The following is a 23,235-nucleotide window of genomic DNA, read 5'->3' on the forward strand; positions in this document are numbered from 1 at the left end:
ATTACAACTTTTGGATGTTATTTTGTTCACTCTATTCCCATGTGGAATGTTTAAATGCAATAAATTTTATCTTATCTTTATCTTATCTTAGAAAAGATCCCTTGCTGCTAGTGTGAAAAATGTAGCGTGTTTTCTCTCTTAGACCTACTCAAATTATCAAATGTTTGACATCCAAAAGCCGATGATTAATAAGTCAATATGCTTTAGTTGTGTTATTAAACAAAACAAACCTTAACGTTTTTGTTGCTTCGTTTCGGTTAATTTCTGTATTTAGTAAAACCCCGGTGTTGTCTGTTTTGTCCTTCCGGCTCAGCTGATTGACGAATCCGGAACAAGTTGTTTTGCGAAGACTAGCTGCCGAAACGAGAATGATATGCGAATGGTAGTGGCCATTAGACGATTATGTCGGACCTAGAGTCCGATCACACATCAGATAAAGAGGAACACAAGCGTCTGGCCAGTTTTGTAAAGGGTGTGCATGCCGATCTGCGAAAGAAATTCAAGTCGAGTAAGTGCAAGCAAAGTGGATCGGCAAATATTTCCAACTCCCCCCCCCCCCCCCCCCCCCATCCGACCGGTTCATCAAAATATATGCGATAATCTTGGTGAAATATATCCGATCTCATAAACAGATACAGTGAAGTAATTTTCCATTTAAAAAATAAGCAGTTGTTATTATGTAGCATGCAACGTAATAATTTGTTGAAAGAAACCTGTAAAATTGTGGATAAAGACAAAAATAAAAATAACAAAACAAACAAATTAATTATCGTGAAAGACTGTGAGTCTGTGAAGTGTACTATCCCAAAAACGGGCCTATTTATAAATTGCTTGTTTTTGGTGAATCTGCACACTCGTAAACAGTGTTTCTGCCAGAAAGAAATTTTTGGTTTTGAATGCAACCACAGTCAACTGCGGGTATGGCTCCCCAGAAAGAAAATGGGTTAGAGTTAGGCTTAAGAAAATCATACAGTAATGATAAGAGTAATTAATTTTGTCAAAAAGTGAACTTAAAAAAATAAAATCCAGTGGCTTAGGAAATTGCTAAAAATGTTTACACACTTTTACACTATTATAAAGCAAAATATCTGAAAAGTGGGGGGCACATGCCCCCCCACTTCCTACGCCAGTTAAATCTGCTAAAGAATTTGGGTATGGTGCCATACCCGCTTTACCCTCTGGAAGAAACCTGGTAAACCCTATCAGAATACTTTTGATGAATTAACAAAAACAAACTATGCAAATGAGCAAAAACAAGTACTACGATGTAGGCATAAAAAAGATTTTTATATAGAGGGAAATGTATATACAACGGCCATTCCTCACTGTATCGAATGATGTGCAATATTAAACAAACCTAAATATTCAACAGTTTTACAATGATGTCATTGTCAAAGTCTAGTCTGCTTTGCAGATTCATTGCAAAAGAGTTTTGGTGAAGTCACGACACATGCATCACTCTTGAAAAGCATTAGCCCGGTTTACGGGAAGATTTGAGGAATGTCAACATTGGACCATGGCTTGCATTTAATCTCTTTACAGTACACGGCACAATATTTCACGAGAACAGTTGTTCTGTTTGTGTGTCGGTTACGCAACTTTAAAATCAAGAGAACCGCCAATCGGTTAAGTGGTGAATAATTACATTCTAAAAGTACATATATAAGTAATGAAAGTGAAAATGAATTTATATTTTTGAACCACTAGTGTAGCACAGACCCACAGTTCAAGTGTTTTAGGATTAGGTAGGCCTAACTCATTGGTTACGAGAACTATATTCATGTAACCAAGCAATCGGTTACCCAAGTAAAACTCACGTGAACTGACTTTAAAATATTGTCCCCTGCAGTCGAAATTGACATCATCATAAAAGTTGGTTAATTTTGATTTTGAACAAGGTAAAACATTGCCTCATAAAATCTATTGTACATTACAATGTACTTGCATAGAAACCATTTGGCGTTAATAGGCTGGTTCATGGTTACTCTAGGATATTTGTACTATTTTTCTAATCATCTCTAATACATCGGCTCTCTGCAGGTAGATTTTAGGCTGCGTTAAAAAAATTATGTAGGGTGTGCTGTGACCCGAGTATTTTGCCATTCGAGAGCTAGACAGACATTTGTGCAGTTATGATCGCTTTCTTCTGTCAGCGATATCTCTATTATATCTAGAGAAAACACGGAATGGCTGATAACACACAGTAGACAAAGATTCCCACTCTAATACAAAACACAAAATAACATTATGTTGATAATTTTCGAATTCACTGATAACAAATATTTTAGATAGTAACCACTAATACACACACTACAGGAAGAAACACATCAGCACCTCCATATTTAACCAGAACATTATTGATATGCTAGTTCTGGGGCACGGAGGGATATCATGAATACAGCCCTATACATTAACCTTTCCATCCAGGAGCCAGGTGGCACCTACTTCTGTTTGTTTTGGTATATAGATAGTAAATAAATGTAGGAAGGTACACATCTGAAAATTAAACGGTTCCCCAGACAGTGTAAATGTTTGAAACATTCCCTTCATTCACATTCATAAAATATACACTAAACGCGAATCGAACAATTCATTCCAATATAACTGATGAACTGCTGGCAGAAATAGCATCAAAATGACATAATTTAATACCAAATGACGTCATTTAAAAACCACCTGATTCGAATAATAGTGACTGAATGGGCTTTGGCATTCTTATGCAACATAAGTATCAATGTGATTTACACAAACAATACTGTAGTTGTAGTTACAGGCATGTTTAAAGCTAAACAAAATAAATTCAGTCATGTATTGTTAAAGTATGCATACAAATTTAATTATAATATTTGTACACAGTGGTAACATAGTTTTTTTGGTTCATACTTTTATGAACCAAAAAATAATTGCAGTCAATTTTTAAATACAGTGGCCTGTAGTTTATACTGGTAAGTAGTGGGTTCATATCTTGATACTGGCTCCCACTCAGAGTATTTTGTAACAGCTCAGTGGAATAGGTACATGGAAACTACACAGACTTCTGTCTCACTAACCGGGGGCGGTACATAGCCCAGTGGTGAAGCGCTCGCTTGTTGCATGGTCGGTCTGGGATCGAATGCCGTTGGTGGGCCCATTGAGCTATTTCTCGTTCCAATCAGTGCACCACAACTGGTATATCAAATGCCATGGTATTAGTATTTGGTATGTGCTATCCTGTCTATGGGATGGTGCATATAAAAGATCCCTTGCTACTTATAGAAATATGTAGCGGTTTTCTTCTCTAAGATTATATGTCCAAATTAACAAATGTTTGACATCCATTAACCAATGATTAACAAATCAGTGTGTTCTAATGGTGTCATTAAACAAAGCAAACTTTCTTTCTCTCACCAACCATTAACCCATTATCACAGACACACAACAGTTAGCTGAGGTGTGTGCCCAGGATAATGTGCTTGAACCGTAAATGTATATAAGCATGAAAATCAAGTTAGATTGAAAAGTTATATATACCAGACCACCCATCCCAAAGAGTGTTATAGTTAGTGATGTCCCAATGATTGATTATAATCAGAAATTGATCAGCTTGGCTCTACAGATGTCATAATCGATTGTGTGGGAAATGTTAATGTAATTGTTCCTCCAGTTTAGTTTCTTACTCGGTACATGTATTGTTTAGCATATTTTCTAATTAATTTTGTAGATCATGGGGATTACGAGAAAATCTGGAATGACCACTGTCAGAACAAGGACCTCCTTATCACATATGCAGACTGCATGCACCACCTGGCCACCGAACACTGGACAAAGAAATCGAAGACGCGGATTGACTGGTGTCGGGAGACTGCCCTGGAATTCTTCCACAGGGGAGGGCTGAAACTGGCGCTGGAGAAAGATGAGAGAAAACGACGATACCAGGAGCTGAAAGCCAGGCAGGGACATATTTCTGAGGAAGATTCAACACCTATTGAATCGAGTACTGAGGAGTCCTGTGGAATCTTGACCAGCTCCCAGGAATCTAATGGGAATGTCTCCAGTATCTCTGACTGTGCTGGAAATACCACGAGCGAGTCTGGAGCGGTGCAGCACCAGCCACAGGAACACAATCAGGTCTTGAAATGTGACGAACAGTACCAGACTGTGACCAGTGTTTCGGATTCAACTGGAATCACTAGTGTTACGGAATCTAGCAGGAAGATGGCCAGTTCTCAGGGGTCATTTGGCATCACATCGAGCACAGACGGGTCGAATGGAGTCCTGTCCAGTCCAGAAGAGACAAACGGGACACACGCCGGGTCCAGCACACCCGACATCATCGTATCCCATCCTGAGGATGCTGTAGGTCATGGGATGATGGCATCGATAGCGTGTGCTCCGGAGAGCAGGAATCTCACCTGTAGCAGTACCATGTAAGATTAGATCAGACCTTGCTTAAAGAAAAGGAATGTTTGGTTGATAACACCTCATATATCAGGCAAAATTTCGTTTTAAATTTTTTGATAACCAACATTTCTATTCAGTTGAAAATTGATAAGCAACTACTGTTTAATGTTTTTAAATTGTGTAACAATCTCTGAATTTTGCATAGTGAATTGCAACATGTTATGAAACAAAATATTCTTTGTATATACTATATAGCATATGTGTTAAAACTATGGCTGTTTGTTATCCAGCTCTTTGACAACCACATTAGGTGAGCTAGATTTTGTTCCAGGCAGACGTTAATGCCAGCATACATTTTTAAAATGAAAATGTTGATAATAATTATATTCCACATAAAATCTTTATTTTTTATATACCAAAAATTGAAATGAGAATACAGTTCATACCGGTACACTCATGAAAATGTTGATAATTGTGAATGTTTCCCTACTGCAAATATGATGAATTTTAGATACAGAAAAACAGTTTTCAAAATATAAAGAAACATGCAGTCTCCGTAGTCTCACCGTTACAGCGTAAAAGACAAGATATGGGTGTTACCTTTCTGGTGGCAGTGATGGCGTCTACTTCAGCATTTAGATCAATGTTAAAGTTTCTCATTTAGCTTCATCTCTCAAAAACTATATCTAACCAAGTCAATGAAACTTTGTTTATAGTTAATCTATGAATATTCCTCTCAATGTATGTTAAAAATAATTTAATTTATTAAATTAAAATTTTAACTATTTTGTATTTTATTATAATGTTTTTATAGTGCCAGATTTACAAAGCATGTTTATGTTTTACTTGTGTGTAGCTACATACATTCACAATGCTTAGAGGCCTGTGTTTAAGATAATGAGGTTTCGTAAATTCGGCCCTTAAACTTTAATTTTAGTTATTATTCAGAGCTGGCTCTGGCACTCACCAAATTTACCAAATGCGAATTTCAAAAACAATTGGCGAATTTTAGTTTGATGTAATAATTGATATTTTGTTACCAAATAACTGGGTTTGTGCTATTTTTGTAGTTTAATAGATAATGTGGTGAAATATTCTGCTGACCCAGAGTTAGTCCTGTTATTATAATTTGAGATGAACATCTGTGGATGTAACTATCACTGACTCTGAATATGTTTATGGTGCAAGAGACGTTTAATTTTGCATATATAATTCGTGTTCATAAATTACTTATAATTTTATTTTTAGTACCACCCAGTAGATAATATAACAAGTTGGATTTGAATTCCATCATTGCATCGCTGGTGTAACTGGTGGGGGGGGGGGGGGGCATGCCCACCAGTCACACCTTTTCCCCCCAACACATTTTTCTGTCACACACACACACACACACACACACACACACACACCAAAAGAAAAATCTTGGTTATGCCAGTGCATTGCAAATACATGTGCCCACAGAAGAGCTGTTTTTATCTGCACTAAAATTAGGAAAATTCTGTTAAAACCATAGGGCCTAAAACAAACATTTACAATTCTACAGTAACCCACATATCTGGAGTGGAGGGGGATGCAAACTCAGGGCTTGAAATTGCCATTGTTGAGATATAAATTGCTGCAGGTAATTAAAGACCATCACTGATGGCAATTTTGTTTCGTATGTAAAGCTCCTCAACAATGGCAAAATGTATAAAGCTGGTGTACAAATTCGGTCAGCATTTAACATTTGCACAATTAAAAATATGTCTACATACAACAAAATAAACTTTCAGTCATGTTTAATTGCTGCAAATATCACTTTTTAGAAAATTGCCATATGCAGGCTCAAAACTGTTATTAGTGGGCTGTTTCACACATGGCAACTCTTTTTAAAATTGCTGTGGGAGACCAATTCTTGCGTTCAAGACCTCTAGTGGAGGAGGCACAGTCTTGGTGGGAGGGAGGGGCACAGTCTTGGTGGGAGGGAGGGGCACAAGCCACATTTTAATCTTTATTTATATGGAGTGAAAAGGTACAAAAACACCCAGTATATTGTTGTTCTCAAGTGTGTGTGTGTGGGGGGGGGGGGGGGGAGGGGCACATTTCTTCCCTCCCCCTGGTTCCTATGGGCCTGCTGACTCCCATGGTACTACTATAGTCCTGTTCAATTGTTTAGACCTTAAGGTTTTTGCAAATGTTACATTTAATTCCTATTCAATCCTTGTTTTCTTTACATTTGGATGAAAACAAACCCAAACCCCGACAGGTTTTATATACAATTTATCATCTAAAATACACAAAGTTGACTTATTTCTATTTTACAAAAATCTCTCTCTGTTGTCAGTACAGGTTTGTTCTCCTGTAAATAACTACGGCTATTTGCATAACAAAAGATTAGGATAAGAGGCTACGTGAAGGCCATTATAGCTTGTTTCATTTACGGTAATCAAGGTTATGCATGTTTTGGAATGTAAAGTGTGTACCAGCTTTGTCTAACCTTTTCTTTAAACATATACGTAAAAATACATGTAATTATTCCATGTTCATGCAGTATATTGAATCAGTTTTGCAAATACATTATTTATTTGAATTTTATTTTATAAATTATGTATTTACATAGTATTTATGGTGGTGCTTGGGGGGGGGGGGGGGTATTTTTGTAATGCACAAATCAATTTTGTAAACCAAAAAGCTATTGTTCAGACTTTTTCGGGGGTTCCACTACTTGCCCATCCCCTAGACATATCCCTGCATGTTCAGAATACAATAACATTGCTTGCACATATCAAGTTGATGATCAATAACATTATGTTCGAAGTGTAATCTATGATTGCACATGCTGTTGTAGCATTGTGAAAATGTATTACTTGACATTCCATATGTTATTGTTACTTGAGTAAATAGAATATTGTTTCTCCCAACCCAACAAGCATATAACGTTCAATGCATTTATTAACTCTTTAACACTGATAACAATTTATTCCCATGACATTCATTGTCAGCCACTATCAAACAACCTATCAATTGAACAAATATAAACAAGGACAATCAATATAAAACCATACGAAGCCAGAGGTGGGTTTGAGGTTGGGCATGCCTCCACCAATCGCGGGTATACAATATTCTGGCCACATGTATGTGCAATATGTCACAATGAACATCACTAGATTAAGACCTCACCCCAAGCCCTGTCACTAAAAGGGAACGTGGCCTTCAGATGAACACTTGCCCATGCATTAGTAAATAATAACTATTATATATTATTCATGGACATACAACCTGACAGTCATAATGCATCAACCTATCTTTCAGTTACTGTGACGGAACATGCTCTTAATTTTGTTTTCGCCTGTGGCGATATTAATTGTTTTAGAGGGCCGTGTGCAGTTCCAGTATGCACTTAAGTCCAGGTGGCCAGTAGTTATGTAATACCTTCGCGAGTGCGGTTTTTACAACCGTGATTTTGGCGACTAGGCATCATTGAGTCTGACCATCTGAGAAAAAAAATACCGCTTGGTCGCGGTGGAAATAGCACTTGTAGGGATTTGGTGCTGCGATGTACCCCCAGGCGATATTTGGTTTTTTAATAAATAGCTAGGGTTTTAGAGATATCGGGGAGAAACAAAAGGAAGGCTCCAGGGGATCGCTGTCCGTCCGGACTGGTAAATAATTTTATTTCTGCTCTGTGTATAACCTTGATGTGATTGATGTGACTTTAAATATTTTAATACTGTATTATACCAATATTATTTAGACGGTGCTGCTGGTCATCTGACGCAGTATACTGTAGGCTCACCGTTCTGATATATATATATATATATATATATATATATATATATATATATATATATATATATATATATATATATATATATATATAAAGCTTATCCCATCATCCTAGAGGACCTAGGTAAACTGTAGGTTATTGTCTTTATTGTGATAGGTACCAGTATTAATTCTGTGTTACAAGGTTACTGAATGAGTAGTTAAGAGTTAATTAAAAATTAACCAGTTAGGAATAGAGTTGTAATTCCTTTATTAATTAAGTTCCCCTGGAAGCGTTTCTCAATTATCACATGGTACTGAACGAGTAGTAAGGGTTAATTAAAAATTAACCAGTTAGGAATAGAGTTGTAATTCCTTTATTAATTAAGTTCTCCTGGAAGCGTTTCTCAATTATCACACGTGTGGGTGTTGTGTCACGGTGAAGTGATTAGCATATTGTGTAAACTAGACACCTAGAGATTAACTAATTAAGTGATCAGTTCTGGGTTGTTATTATTTGTTGTTGTTAATTAACTACTGCGGCAGTACATTTGTCAGCGTAGGTTAATACAGATTCCAAAGTGTATTGTGTTTTTGTTGTGTTTTCTAGTGAACTAAACGTGCTATAATAATATATACGTTATATAAGATCTTATCTCTGATCATACCTAGATGAGCCAGCGGGTATACTGCCTGTTACAGAGAGATCTAATAGATATACAGTTAGGAGAGAGATTTGGACAGTCGTGTTTCATTCAGTTACGGGTATTATAGGTTCCCCGTGACAGGAGTGAAAATTGGGGCGCTCGTCCCGGATCTGAAACGGGACATGCATATTTAAAAAAAGTATTGTTTGTAAATGGGGGCTTTATAAATTATTTTTACAAATTAACCAGAAGTAGCAACGTGTTCACTAGAAAATTAATTAATAATAAGTGCGTCATATCTAAACATGGATAAGAATTTGCTGGATAGGCCTACACTCAATGTAGTGGAGATTAAGCGAGCACGTAGGGCCGAGTTAGTTGAAATCGCAAGTGAGCGGGAAATTGATTTAACATCAGCTAAAACCTTAGGTGATATAAAGACAATTATTATCCAGGAAGTTTTTGGTGATAGGCCTGTTATTGAAGAAAGTGAGATTGTTCCAGAGATAGAGATAAGTGACTTGAGTATGGAACAACAGTTAGCTATTAAAAAGCTTGAGTACGAAAGAGAAGAATGTGCATTAGATAGAGAGAGAGAGAGAGAAAGAGAAGAGAGGGATAGAGAGAAAGAAGATAGAGAAGAGAGAGAAAGAGAAGAGAGGGATAGAGAAGATAAGAGATAGAGATAGAGAATTCCAGTTAGCAAAATTAAGAGTGGAACACAAGTTAAAGTTGAATACTGAAGAAGTTAGACGTCAGGCAGGAAATGGTTTTAACATGTCGGAGGCTTATAGATCAGTGCCTGTATTTGATGACCAGGAGGTAGATATGTTCTTCCAACTTTTTGAATGGGCCGCTAAGCAGCTAAATTGGCCGCAGTCTAAGTGAACATTGTTAGCCGTGTCTAAGTTTAAGGGGAAGGCTAGTGTAGCTTATAATTCAATGAGTGATGAGCGAGCAAGTCAGTACGACCTAGTTAAGGCGGCAGTGTTGAGGGCGTATGAATTACGACCTGAGGATTATCGTTTACGATATAGCGAGTTGAGAAAAACGCAGGGTCAGTCTTATAGTGAGTTTGTGGCTAAGAAGGCAGGGATGTTTGATAAATGGGTGGTGTCTCATCAGGTAGAGTCATATACCGAGTTACGGGAGTTGTTGATCTTACAGGACATTAAAAATGGATTACCAGTTAGCTTACGTATTCATTTAGAGGATCGTGATGTCAAAAAGATAGAGGAGGCAGGCATAGTGGCAGATGACTACGTGTTAATACACATGGCTCAGGCAGTACAGGGTAGCTCTATACAACAGATTTCAGCCAGGTTTTTCCCGGGAAAGTAACTATCGGGGAGAGTCTTCTAGTTGGTCAGCTAGTCAGGCAAGGAATGTACCTGGTGGGCAAAGTAAGGATAAACCTGCATTATCAGCCAATGCACGAACTTTTCGTCCACATTGCAGTTACTGTAAAAAGGATAACCATCTTGTCGATGACTGTTTTAAAAGGAAATGCAATAATGCGCAAGTGGTCGGTTTAGTGAGGTCAGCCCCGCTAGCGAGAGAGTTAATGGTTAGTCCCATGGCAGAGAAAGTAAACCCGTATGTGTCCACTGGTATGGTTTGTGATGTGAAACAAGAGTTGTGTCCTAAGGCAATATCAATCTATCGAGATACAGGGTGTAACCTGTCGCTTATAACATCAAAGTGTTTAGCTGGTATTGAGAATTCAGATACAGGACGTAGTTTGGTCTTAACCTCGGTTACTGGAGAAAATATGGTTGTCTGGTTACATAACGTTTTCTTGTGTTCGAAGTTTGTGACGGGACCAGTCATTATGGGTGTTGTAAAGGACTTGCCTGTTGAAAACATAGGAGTTTTGTTGGGTAATGATTTGACTAGTCAGTGTTGTCAGCCGAAATGTGACCAATTGTTAATTGAAGACAGCCCTTTACCAATAAAAGAGTGTGAGGTTTGATGAGATTAGATATCCTGCGTGTGTAAAGACTAGGGCTATGGCCAGTAGGGTAACACGATACCCAGAGGATATTTGTGATTTGTCTGATACGTGTGTGAGCCATGAAATTGGAGTGGATGAGGTTATTAGTAAAATGGTAGATAAGTCAACTGAGGAATTAAATGTGGTGGAACCTGTTGATCTCCCGCAGAGGGGAATTGAACCAGTTGTGTTTGATAGAGGGGATTTACCTTGTAATAGACAAGAGTTAGTTCTAGAGCAGGGGGCTGATCCAAATTTGTTGGCAACTCGCACTACCTTGTTAACTGTGGACAAGGGAGTATTAATGATTAAGAGAGTTAGAGATAGAAAGGATAGGAAGCAACTGAGCCATGCTCAGAGCAAAATAAAATCAGTGTTTGATAGGAAGGCTAGGAGTCGGGAATTTAAACCAGGGGATAAGGTGCTGCTGTACCTTCCTTATTAAACGGGGTTCTGTGCAGAACAGGTATTTCGGGCCCTATGTTGTGCACAAACGGGTTAATGAGACAGGGTATGTGATAAACACTCCTGATAGGGTTAGGAAAAGTAGGTATTGTCACATCAATTTGATAAAAGGTTATTTTGACAGACTGCCGATAGTTCCAGAGTTACCGGTCCAAATTGAGAGACACTCAATTTCCTGTGATGACGTCAAAACTGCAGAGATCAAATTAACCAACAGCCAGATTCTAGCAGACTTGAACCCCCAGCGAGAAAAGTTGACTACGCTGATACAAGACAATGTTTCCATTTGTCAGGACCTTCCAACGGTTACCAATACCTTAAGCCAGGATGTGCGCTTGGAACCCAACGCTACACCGATTCGACAGCATGCCTATCGGAGAAAACCTGGAAAAATTGCGACACGGAAAAAGAAGGAAAAGAAGTTCCAGTGGTCAGATGAATGCAAGAAGTCATTCAACCGTCTCAAGCAGATGCGCTCCTCGTCTCCCGTGATGGCAGCACCAGAGTACCGAGTGCCTTTCAAGCTAGCTGTGGATGCTAGTGACGTGGGAGCTGGAGCTGTGCTGTTCCAGGAAGACGAAAATGGACTGGACCATCCTGTAAGTTTCTTCTCCAAAAAGTTTGACAAACACCAGGTGAACTATTCCACTATAGAGAAGGAAGCTTTGGCCATGGTACAAGCTCTGAAGCATTTTCAGATCTACGTGAAATCGGCAGTGCATCAAGTGGTGGTCTTTACTGATCATAATCCGCTTACCTTCATTCACAGAATGAAAGCCACCAACCAGAGAGTTTTGAGATGGAGTCTTCTTCTGCAAGAATTCCCAATTACCATTGAACATATCAAGGGCACATCCAATGAAATCGCTGATGCCCTGTCCCGAAGTTGAACGTTATGATATTGTGTTGACATTCTTGATTTCTGTTTTGTTTTTATATATATTATATTTGTATACCAGGGACTCAGAGACTCAGTGTGATTACTGGTAGTCACCTTATTATTACATGTGTTATAAATGCCCGGATGCATCGGTTAACGCACATTTTGTTTTAATGTAGTATATTTCCCTATTCCTAGAGTAGAGGATATATCCTTTTTGAGGTGGGGGTGTGTGATGGAACATGCTCTTAATTTTGTTTTTGTCTGTGGCGATATTAATTGTTTTAGAGGGCCGTGTGCAGTTCCAATATGCACTTAAGTCCAGGTGGCCAGTAGTTACGTAATACCTCTGCGAGTGCGGTTTTTATAACCGTGATTTTGGCGACTAGGCGTCATTGAGTCTGACCATCTGAGAAAAAAAATACTGCTTGGTCGCGGTGGAAATAGCACTTGTAGGGATTCAGTGCCGCGATGTACCCCCAGGCGATATTTGTTTTTTTTAATAAATAGCTAGGGTTTTAGAGATATTGGGGAGAAACAAAAGGAAGGCTCTAGGGGATCGCTGTCCGCCCGGACTGGTAAATAATTTTATTTCTGCTCTGTGTATAACCTTGATGTGATTGATGTGACTTTAAATATTTTAATACTGTATTATACCAATATTATTTAGACGGTGCTGCCAGTCATCTGACACAGTATACTGTCAGCTCACCGTTCTGATATATATATATATATATAAAGCTTATCCAGTCATCCTTGAGGACCTAGGTAAACTGTAGGTTATTGTCTTTATTGTGATAGGTACCAGTATTAATTCTGTGTTACAAGGTTACTGAATGAGTAGTTAAGGGTTAATTAAAAATTAACCAGTTAGGAATAGAGTTGTAATTCCTTTATTAATTAAGTTCTCCTGGAAGCGTTTCTCAGTTATCACACGTGTGGGTGTTGTGTCACGGTGAAGTGATTAGCATATTGTGTAAACTAGACACCTAGAGATTAACTAATTAAGTGATCAGTTCTGGGTTGTTATTATTTGTTGTTTAATTAACTACTGCGGCAGTACATTTGTCAGCGTAGGTTAATACAGATTCCAAAGTGTATTGTGTTTTTGTTGTGTTTTCTAGTGAACTAAACGTGCTATAATAATATATACTTTATATAAGATCTTATCTCTGATCATACCTAGACGAGCCACACGGTATAACTGCCTGTTACAGAGAGATCTAATAGATATACAGTTAGGAGAGAGATTTGGACAATCGTGTTTCATTCAGTTACGGGTATTATAGGATCCTCGTGACAGTTACTTTACAGTGTTTTATCCCCAATAGCACCCACACTTATTTATTTTTGTATCAACTTTGTGCCATATTATAAGGCTCCAATTGTATCGGTGAAAATTACAAGTATCTTGGTCTGGGTGTGTTTATTTTGGTATCATTAGAAGCGCCGCATTTCTTAGAACATTTTTTAAACTCGGCTTTTGGGAATTTTTATCAGACGTATTAATATTGTAAGCTATTTTAAAGAAAAATAAACCAAGGTTTATCGTGATAGACTACTTTCAACTGGGTGTTTACTTAATTAGTTAAATTATTTGTGGTGGTGTCTGCGACAGGGTGAGGATGACTGCCCATGGAATCAAGCTTGATATGACTGGCTGGCTGCCCATCTGCAGTCGTAACCACTAAGAAAAGAAAAGAAATTTTGCCACGGTACCATTGGTGGACTTTCACACCTGTGACAAAACGAGATATTGTCAAGCGTTTCTTAGTTGAATTCAGACCCGTGATAATGCTGTATATGCATTCAGAGGAATGCAAGTGTTTTATTATAAAATTTATTTTTTACAGCAATGAATTAGGACAAAACGGGGACATGGTACAGCGCCCTTTTATACATTGCTAGCTAGAACACTGTATTCATTCAAGTGGTTTTATAGTAAACGTAAACACGATAGATACCAGTATGTGAATGTGTGTCCCCTGGGTACTCCAGACATTATGATCCCCTGTTTCTCAAGGCAAATAATAGTTCTACAATGAGAGTACTTAGTAGACAATGGGAGATCAATTCTACTGACTGACCAGTACTGCTTCTGACTATAGGCACTGTTACTGGAGTTGATGCTAAGTTTAGTAAATAATTATGAGTAATCATGAAAGTAATCGCTGATTACGATTACATTAGCAATGTAATCGATTACGATTGTGATTACATGACATTCTCAAACAATGTAATCGATTACGATTGTGATTACATGACATTCTCAAACAATGTAATCGATTACGATTGTGATTACATGAAAACATGTAATCGATTACAATCGATTACAATTACTGATTACGATTACCCCATCTCTGAGATTCAGTACATTACATTAATGACATAGCAGGTGTGGATCCAGAAGTTTTTTAATAGCAGGGATAGGATAAGTTTTAATTTTTTGTGTATTCTGTAATATATATATTGTTTGACAAAAATAGAGGCATGGTATGCAATTGGGATTTTTTTATGACTGGCCAATCGGGCCACTCACAGGAACACTTTGGCCCACCCGTACAACTTTTGAATGGCCCGCGACCAAATTTTTTAAGAAGACAAAGAACTTAAATTGCACTTTAAAAACAATCATACAAACAATAATAACATCACAAAATAAGGAAACAGAACTTGTTTTAGTTTTATTACAAACTGTTGTAATTAAAATATAATTATTATGTTGCCACAGGACCGACACAATCAAACATATGAAAGGTTTTACCAAGACTCGGTCTTGGAATGAATACGGTGCTTTTATGGCCGTATGACGAGGAATTAAAAATATACTAAGCAATCTATACAAACAATAAACACATCCACTAGAGAAATAAACACACAACACAAGGGGTCACCTGGACTCTATGCCTGAATCCCCGCCTGAATTGTTTATTAAGTTATGTTTCCAAATTGTTTCTTAAATATAGGTCATACTATTATTCCACTAGGAAGATGAAAAAGAACATTAGTTTGAAACACACTACAGAGTGATGCTTTTGTTATGCAAATAACCATAGTTATTTATAGAACGAACCTGTATTGACAACATACAGAGATTTTTGTAAAATGGAATAAGTCAACTTTGTGCATTTTAGATGATGAATTGTATATAAAACCTGTCGGGGTTTGGGTTTGTTTTCATGCAAATGTAAAGAAAACAAGGATTGAATAGGAATTAAATGTAACATTTGCAAAAACCTTAGGGTCTAAACAATTGTACAAGACTATAGAACTGCATGGTAATAAACAGTAATAAGATCATGCATGATCATCATTATTTCTGACAATCCTTTCAAAGGTCCGTTTACACAAACATACTGTCACTGTAGACTGTATCTAGTGTGATAATGATGACTGTCACTGTAGACTGTATCTAGTGTGATAATGATGACTGTCACTGTAGACTGTATCTAGTGTGATAATGATGACTGTCACTGTAGACTGTATCTAGTGTGATAATGATGACTGTGATATGTTGTTTTCTTTGAGAATGTGCTTGTATTCACACACACGCACCGAAATACTTCCATGTCTATTGTGAACATGCATGCAAACAAGCTTATTTACAATATTGCTGACATTATCGGCCAATTGCTATTTGCTGTGGGTTAATGATTTACTCACTGGGTGTGATTTGTGTGAACAACTGATAGTAAGCCAACAACAGATCTGACCAGAAGGAAGTTTGTAAATAATCAATATGCTGTTTGCTGTTGACTATTTAGGCTTTGTTGTGTGGCACTCTGACTCATAATTGTGCTAATGATGTCTATATAGAGTGACGGATTCTTTTATTTATTTATTTTTATTTTCATGAAAAAGACCCCACAAACATGTAATAAAGAGACAAAGACATTTTTAGTTAGGACATCACAAAATACATACATGTATTAATGTAGTGGAAAATGTATTCATAAAGAGGTGTTGATTCGTGAAAAATAATTCACAAGCTCTATAGGAATGAGTTAATTATTTTTATATAAATCTACACTTTTGAATGTATTCTTCATCTTAATCCATTATTCATTAAAACAATTTTACTTGACAGCTAAATTAGGTTCTGTTATATATTTTTTAATGAAAATACTGGTTAAAATGACCAATTATAACCCGAAATGACAGGATCCTGTAGATCTAACCTGAACGACTTGGCCAAAACATGGAGGCTAGCATTAAGCATAATGCGCTTGCTAAACGTGTCATCTCTCATTTCCAATTTAGTTTGTGACAATCATTGTTGTATTCCATCAGAATACATTAATTTTACTATTGCTAGTATCAGGTTTAAAATGCTTCAATTATATGTTTATTCCATGATGCAGATGTTTGGCCTTGTGGCTTTGGCTAAAGCGGTGTATTTGTTTACAGTGTTAGTTCTGTCAGTAATGGGTCTGAATCCCTGACCTGAATGCACAAATAGTTCAAACTGCAATATTTCACAGGCCTATGTAAATTATTGACAAATAATCTATGCTTAGAATAATAGTGTGATGCCACAGGTAGGCGCTAAGGATGATGAGATAAAATCATAAGTAGTGAAGCTGAAGTATTTTCATTTCAGTATGGGACTTCTTGTACTTGACGTTTGGTTGGTTGAGGATCGATCCCCGTCAGTGGGTCTATTGTGCTTTTTCTCATTTCAGCCAGTGTACGATGACGTGTATATCAAAGGCCGTAGTATGTGCTATCCTGTCTGTGGGATGGTGCATATAAAAGATCCCTTGCTACTAATGGAAAAATATAGGGGTTTCCACTCTTATGACTATATGTCAGAATTACCAAATGTTTGACAAACTTTATCTTGTATTGGACATGGTCATGCTCCAAGCATGCTGTCCCTTGAGCTATCTTGGTATCACCCTGGGGTACATGTACGAAACCTGCAGTGTCAGCTAGGTAAACGTTTGTAATACATTTGACCGGCCTCGGTGGCGTCGTGGTTAGGCCATCGGTCTACAGGCTGGTAGGTACTGGGTTCGGATCCCAGTCGAGACATGGGATTTTTATTCCAAATACCGACTCCAAACCTTGAGTGAGTGCTCCGCAAGGCTCAATGGGTAGGTGTAAACCACTTGCACCGACCAGTGATCCATAACTGGTTCAACAAAGGCCTTGGTTTGTGCTATCCTGCCTGTGGGAAGCATAAATAAAAGATCCCTTGCTGCTAATTGGAAAGAGTAGCCCATGTAGTGGTGACAGCGGGTTTCCTCTCAAAATCCGTGTGGTCCTTAACCATGTCTGATGCCATATAACTGTAAACAAAATGTGTTGAGTGCGTCGTTAAATAAAACATTTCTTTCTTTGTCATACATTTGGGAAACATGCCCATAATCACACCCATGAAGTGAACAAAACTTGGTGTTTGTGGCCATACACATCTTTGTTGTGCCTGACGGTGCACACTCACTCTAAGTTGGTACTGGAATTAAAAATCCCCTATTGCCTCAGTTGGACATGAACCCAGTATCTACCAGTCATTAATTCCAATGGCTTAATCACTATGTCACTGAGGCCAGTCAGTTTTATTTTTAACTGAGATGAAAATCTGTACATAGATTTTTCCCAGATTTAAAATTTTACTGAACACTACCCAAAAACTGTTCCTTTGTCAATGAAATAATTATGGTAATGCCCTACTTTCAAAGGCTTATGTTAAAGATTCGGATTTAACTTCATTTCTGACAAACTGAGAGTCCTACATCAATGAAATTTGATTTATATTACCAATTCTTCTCATCAGTCCTCCATTGGGCTATTTCTTTGTTCCAGCCAGTGCTCCACAACTGGTGTAACAAAGGCCGTGCTATGTACTATCCTGTGTGTGGGATGGTGCATATAAAAGATCCCTTGCTGTCAATCGAAAAGAGTAGCCCATGAAGTGGTGGCAGCAGGTTTCCTCACTATCTGTGTGGTCCTTAACCAGATGTCTGACGCCATATAACTGTAAATAAAATGTGTTGAGTGCATTGTTAAATAAAACATTTCCATCATCAGTCCTAAAAGCTTATTACTTTGCCTTGTATGTGATTTTGATGGATTTGATGCATTATTACATTTGTTTTATACATAAAACTGATGGATTTTACTCGAACTGGTCATCAAGTTTGAATATGATAGCAATGGAACTATAGAATCCCTATTGAAGTGTATATTTCTTGTTAGCAATGTTTGTTGTGTTATTTGCAGAACTTTACCATTCGAAGGGAAAATCCGGCTGCTGGATGTCGGCAGTTGTTACAATCCATTCCTACAATTCCCAGAATTCCTTGCTGTAGGGATAGACATCAGTCCTGCAAAACCGGTGAGCTGTTGCATTGGTCTTTTTTACTGTTTTATTAATTCACTTTTATTGATAGTCAGGTGATTTTATTTTAGATGAACTTTTATTCATTCATTCATTCATTCATTCATTGAGTATTTTGTTTGAAGTTATGTTCATCTATGGCATAATAACAATGTAGCAGGTTTTCTCCAAGACATCCAATAGCCAATGAATAATAAGTCGAACCTTTCTGTGCAGGACAGAGGGTGGACCATAGTTCAGTGGTATCGTGCTTGCTTGATGCACGGTCGGTCTGGGATGGATCCCTGACAGTGGGCCCATTGGGTTATTTCTCTATCTAGCCAGTGCACCACAACAGGTATATGAAAGGCTGTAGTATGTGCTGTCCTGTCTGTGAGATGGTGCATATAAAAGATCCCTTGCCACTGATGGAAAAATGTATAGTATTTCCTCTCTAAGACTATAAGTCAAAATTACCAAATGTATGACATCCATTAGCCGATGATTAATCAATCAGTGTGCTCTAGTGGTGTCGTTAACCAAAAACAACAAATCATTCATTTATTCAGTAATTTGTTTGTTCTTTTGTTCATCTATGGGTGTTAAACATTTATTTGTTCGTTCGTTTGTTCATCCATTTATTCATTCATTAATTTTTGTTTTCTTGCACACACTTATGCTGCCAATCTGTAAAATATTCAAAATTCATATATTAATAAACAACATTTTTGTTATTGTTTATTTCCACTAACATTCAAGCATGTTGTCATATGCATGTAATTCTTCTACCTCGTCTTTCTGTCCATATTTTCTTGGACAATTCAGTTCAATTCAATTCAATTTATTGCAAATTACCAAACAAGCTGGTGTCAGCAAACAGATAAAAAAAACCCCAAACATACAACATCTATAACAACAACAACAATTAATAATAATAACAATATTAATGTACATGCCAGACGGAGAAACAAAGTTTGTATTATATTTGTAGAAATAAAGTATATTATAAAAATAAATGGTTAAAGTACTGGGAGAAACCTGCTTCTGTCACTGGTTTATTTCTAATGAATAGCAGAAAGAGATTTTTTTTTAATACCATTTCCCATCAACACGGGGCAGGCAACTCTGAAACTGCACTGGTCAAAATGTCTTCCACAGGTCTAGTCACACTTTGACCTTGAACTCTTATGTACATGCACCTTTACCACTTGGGTTTCAGACATGTCTATCCTGGGTCAGATCAGAGAATATTTTTAATACTGGTATGTATGTATTTATTTTTGCACCATTCACTGTTCAGTCTATCAACCTATATATTTTGTCTGATTTCAGAGTGTCTACCGCTGCGACTTCCTGCACCTGGAGACTGTCAAACCACTGCAGGTTGCCTCGGACACTCTGACCACGTATGTGAACAACCTGCGCGACCCGATCGAGAAACTGCCGCGTGACATCTTCCACATGGTGGTGTTCAGCCTGCTGCTCGAGTACTTCCCGTCGGCCTACCAGCGCTGGCTGTGCTGTCAGAAGGCCCACAGTCTGCTCACCATCAACGGGTTGCTCCTCATCATCACCCCTGACTCCAAGACGCAGCACAAGAACGCCGGCATGATCAAGAGCTGGCGTGTGGCCATCGAGTCGATGGGCTTCGTGCGGTGGAGGTACGTCAAGCAGGAGCATCTCCACTGTATGGCGTTCCGCAAGGTGGCGAAACCCGAGAGCGATAACTGCCTGGTGAACGACGTGTCGCCCGACATGCTCTACATTCCACAGGACTTCAACGATCTCGGGCACGACGACGCAATACTGAGTCACTACTCCCCCTTCACCGCAGAAGACGAAGATTACTTTCGGTCAACGATGTCCGAGTTACCTGCCCTTGGCTCTGAAGATGACTGTGATGATTCGCTTTGATCTGATAGATTTAGACTTTATCTATGTATGTATATATGTGTGTATGTATGTGTATTTGCTGTATTGTGATATGACAAATACAGGCCTTGTACATTGTGAATGGTACAAGCTGTTGTAGCTTGGTCAATGGAATGGAAGAAATGTATTTGGGAGTTTCGGTCGACCTCAGTTTTTGTTGAAATGAATATTGGAGCATCATCTAAATTAAACCAACTGTAATCTAATGTCTAAATCAGCCAAACAAAGAGAGAAAAAGTCTGTGTCAGCTAGATATGCTACACAACGAATAATGGATCATTTTATCTTTCACAATCAACTAGTGAGGAGCCAATTTCACAAAACATTGTGTGCCAGATTTACAAAACCTATTTTTAACTTACACATGGGTAACTACATACATCTACACCTGCTTTTAAGAAAATCAGGCGTCGTAAATTCAGTCCTGTAAGTCTAGTTTTATACCTAAATTTGTAAATATTTGACTGAAAGACAGTTAATTACAAACATTACAGATAATCAGGCGTGTGTGCAGGAGGAGGGGTTTTTGGGGTGGGGGGGGTCGAAACCCCAGGCTGCTCAAGGAAATGTTATTCAATCCCAACTATAAACTTCGCATTCCAGTCTGGACACCTCCGTGCATAAATACCTGGACATATGCCTAGATAATAAAGTTTAAAATAGATACAATGATCATCATAATATAGATACCATATAGATAAACTGGTTTAATTTACAATGTAAACTTATAACACCAGCAGTTAAGAAAATGTCTACAACAAAAAAAACATGCCATTGAAAAAAAAAAAACCGAAATGGGGATTTAAAACCCCCACGGCATTGTCGATTGCTGTAGGCAATTGCATGGGTTGACTTATCAGGCTGAATTTACAAATCCTGTTTGTATTTTACACACTTGTAGCTATATACATTTACAATGGCTAAACCAGCATTTAAGAAAAACAGGCTTTGTAAATTCAAATTATTGTGTCTAAATTGGTTATTTTTCTGTTCCTTTATGTTTGTTTGTTTTTAGACTTTGCTTCCAGACTCTTGTTCCAACAAGTCTTGAGTCGACTAAGACTAATTGACTGGATGTTTGTATTATTCTGTTGTTAAGCATCTTACACTGGCTATTTTGCTCCATGTTATACATGTCTGTTGAATATGTTGATCACTGCATTTATAAAGAACATTACACACATGTAGTGCATACTATATTTATGACACACTGGTGCCTAAGATTCTGTATGTACAGAGTATAAGAAGAAAGTAAGTATTGGGAATGACTGTCATAAAAGTATTGTACACTGAATGCTACTTGGTCACTATACTGCTCGCCACCTTTCATGCATAAAACATTGAAAAAGCAAGAAGTAACTAATGATGGAAGAATGGTTACTAATATTATGTTTTGTAAATCACGAAGGCAATAGTCATGTTTAAGTGTTATGGCTGGATGGTGCCCACACCTAAATGATGTTACAGAGATGCTTGAAAGCTTAAAAATGAAAAATGAAACAACCCCATGATTTTTGTGTTTTATGTAGTGTTTTCACTATTATGTATTATAAATGCAAAAGAAAACAAAACTTAAAAAATAAGTAATTTTTTTCAAAAGTTCTTCCTCACACATGTTCGCGCATGCACACAAACAAACATACAAACACAATATCTTAACTGAAATAATAACTGTTTTTAGTGATTAGTTGGTAAACTAGTAAAGACTTAAAGAGTTCAACAAATTTTGTTTTTTGTATTCTTAAAAGTTAAAACTAGAAAAATGAGATTATTTTTGTAATTAATTGTTTCTTTTTGTTATGTCTGTCATGTTTTCTGTAAATATAAACATGTGATAATTAAGAAGCTGCCTTAATGTGATTTATATATAGCCCACTGACCATCGTTACTACTGTTTGAATAAAAATATTGGTATTATTATTACACAGCTACAAACTTTTCACTGTTAGACAATTTACTGTATTCTGATTGGACGAAATCGCTAAAAAGAATTTTATCCTTATAAACCTTGGAAAATTACGTCAAATGAGACGTCATTACGTAAAACAAGTAATGGAAAGGATGCTAGAAAATAATTTTTGTGTTTTGTTTTATATTATACAAATTGTGACTGTTATACATCGATAAATTCATAAAAAAGTGGCAAACAATTTTTATTAATACTTTTTCACTCTCTAATCACATATTTGTAAGTCTGTCCTAACTGTATGGAATGACGTATTGTGTTTATTCTTTCTGTACATCATGTAAACATTTTGTGATTACATACAGTTAAACAACCAGATAAAGAAGTACAAAACAATCACCTCTTAAAATGACAGACCCTAGTTTTTAAACACTACAACATATTTTTCACTATTTGAGCTGCTTTTGACAATTAAACAAGGATGTTACTTATATTTTATTGCCTACAGTATCCATTTCCATATATATATCCGAAGTGTTTCTGGTCATCCTAGTGTTTCTTATCTCTGTTTCAGCATTACAGACTCTTGTATCTATTGTATCTACAGACTATTGTAACTTGATCCAAATGTGTTACGTGTTTGGAGATTAACTAAAATTAGTGTCCATTTTAATGGTTTGAAACTAGGGTCTGTACTTTAAAAGAGGTGGCTACTTAAACAGGTCAGTTTGTAAAATATGGCAAAGTTATATAGAGGTGGCTACTTGAACAGACAAATGGCTGAATGTTTATTTTGTTGCATTTAATTTCTGATATGATGTTGATAAAAAAAGAGCTCTTTTTATGTGCTTTTAATTATCACTTAATATTATCTCTCAATGTATCAACTTAGAAGTATTTTGAAACAAACAAATTGCAGTTGTAACCTATCCCATTTGTCTGACCTTTTCTAACAATGTAATGTTT

At 37.2% G+C, this 23,235-nt stretch overlaps 1 protein-coding gene across 1 annotated transcript; it reads left to right on the top strand.

Annotated features, from left to right (window-relative positions):
- The first annotated feature begins 369 nt into the window (after positions 1 to 369).
- Positions 370 to 20,849, top strand: LOC121369452 (S-adenosylmethionine sensor upstream of mTORC1-like). Its single transcript, XM_041494551.1, has 4 exons — positions 370 to 508; positions 3,701 to 4,406; positions 18,335 to 18,449; positions 19,764 to 20,849. Exons 1-4 carry the CDS (start codon positions 403 to 405, stop codon positions 20,343 to 20,345), a joined length of 1,509 nt encoding a protein of 502 aa, XP_041350485.1. The 5' UTR covers positions 370 to 402; the 3' UTR covers positions 20,346 to 20,849.
- The last annotated feature ends 2,386 nt before the right edge of the window (positions 20,850 to 23,235 follow it).

This window comes from Gigantopelta aegis, chromosome 3 (genome assembly GCF_016097555.1).
Source record: "Gigantopelta aegis isolate Gae_Host chromosome 3, Gae_host_genome, whole genome shotgun sequence".
NCBI classification, from domain to species: Eukaryota; Metazoa; Mollusca; class Gastropoda; order Neomphalida; family Peltospiridae; genus Gigantopelta; species Gigantopelta aegis.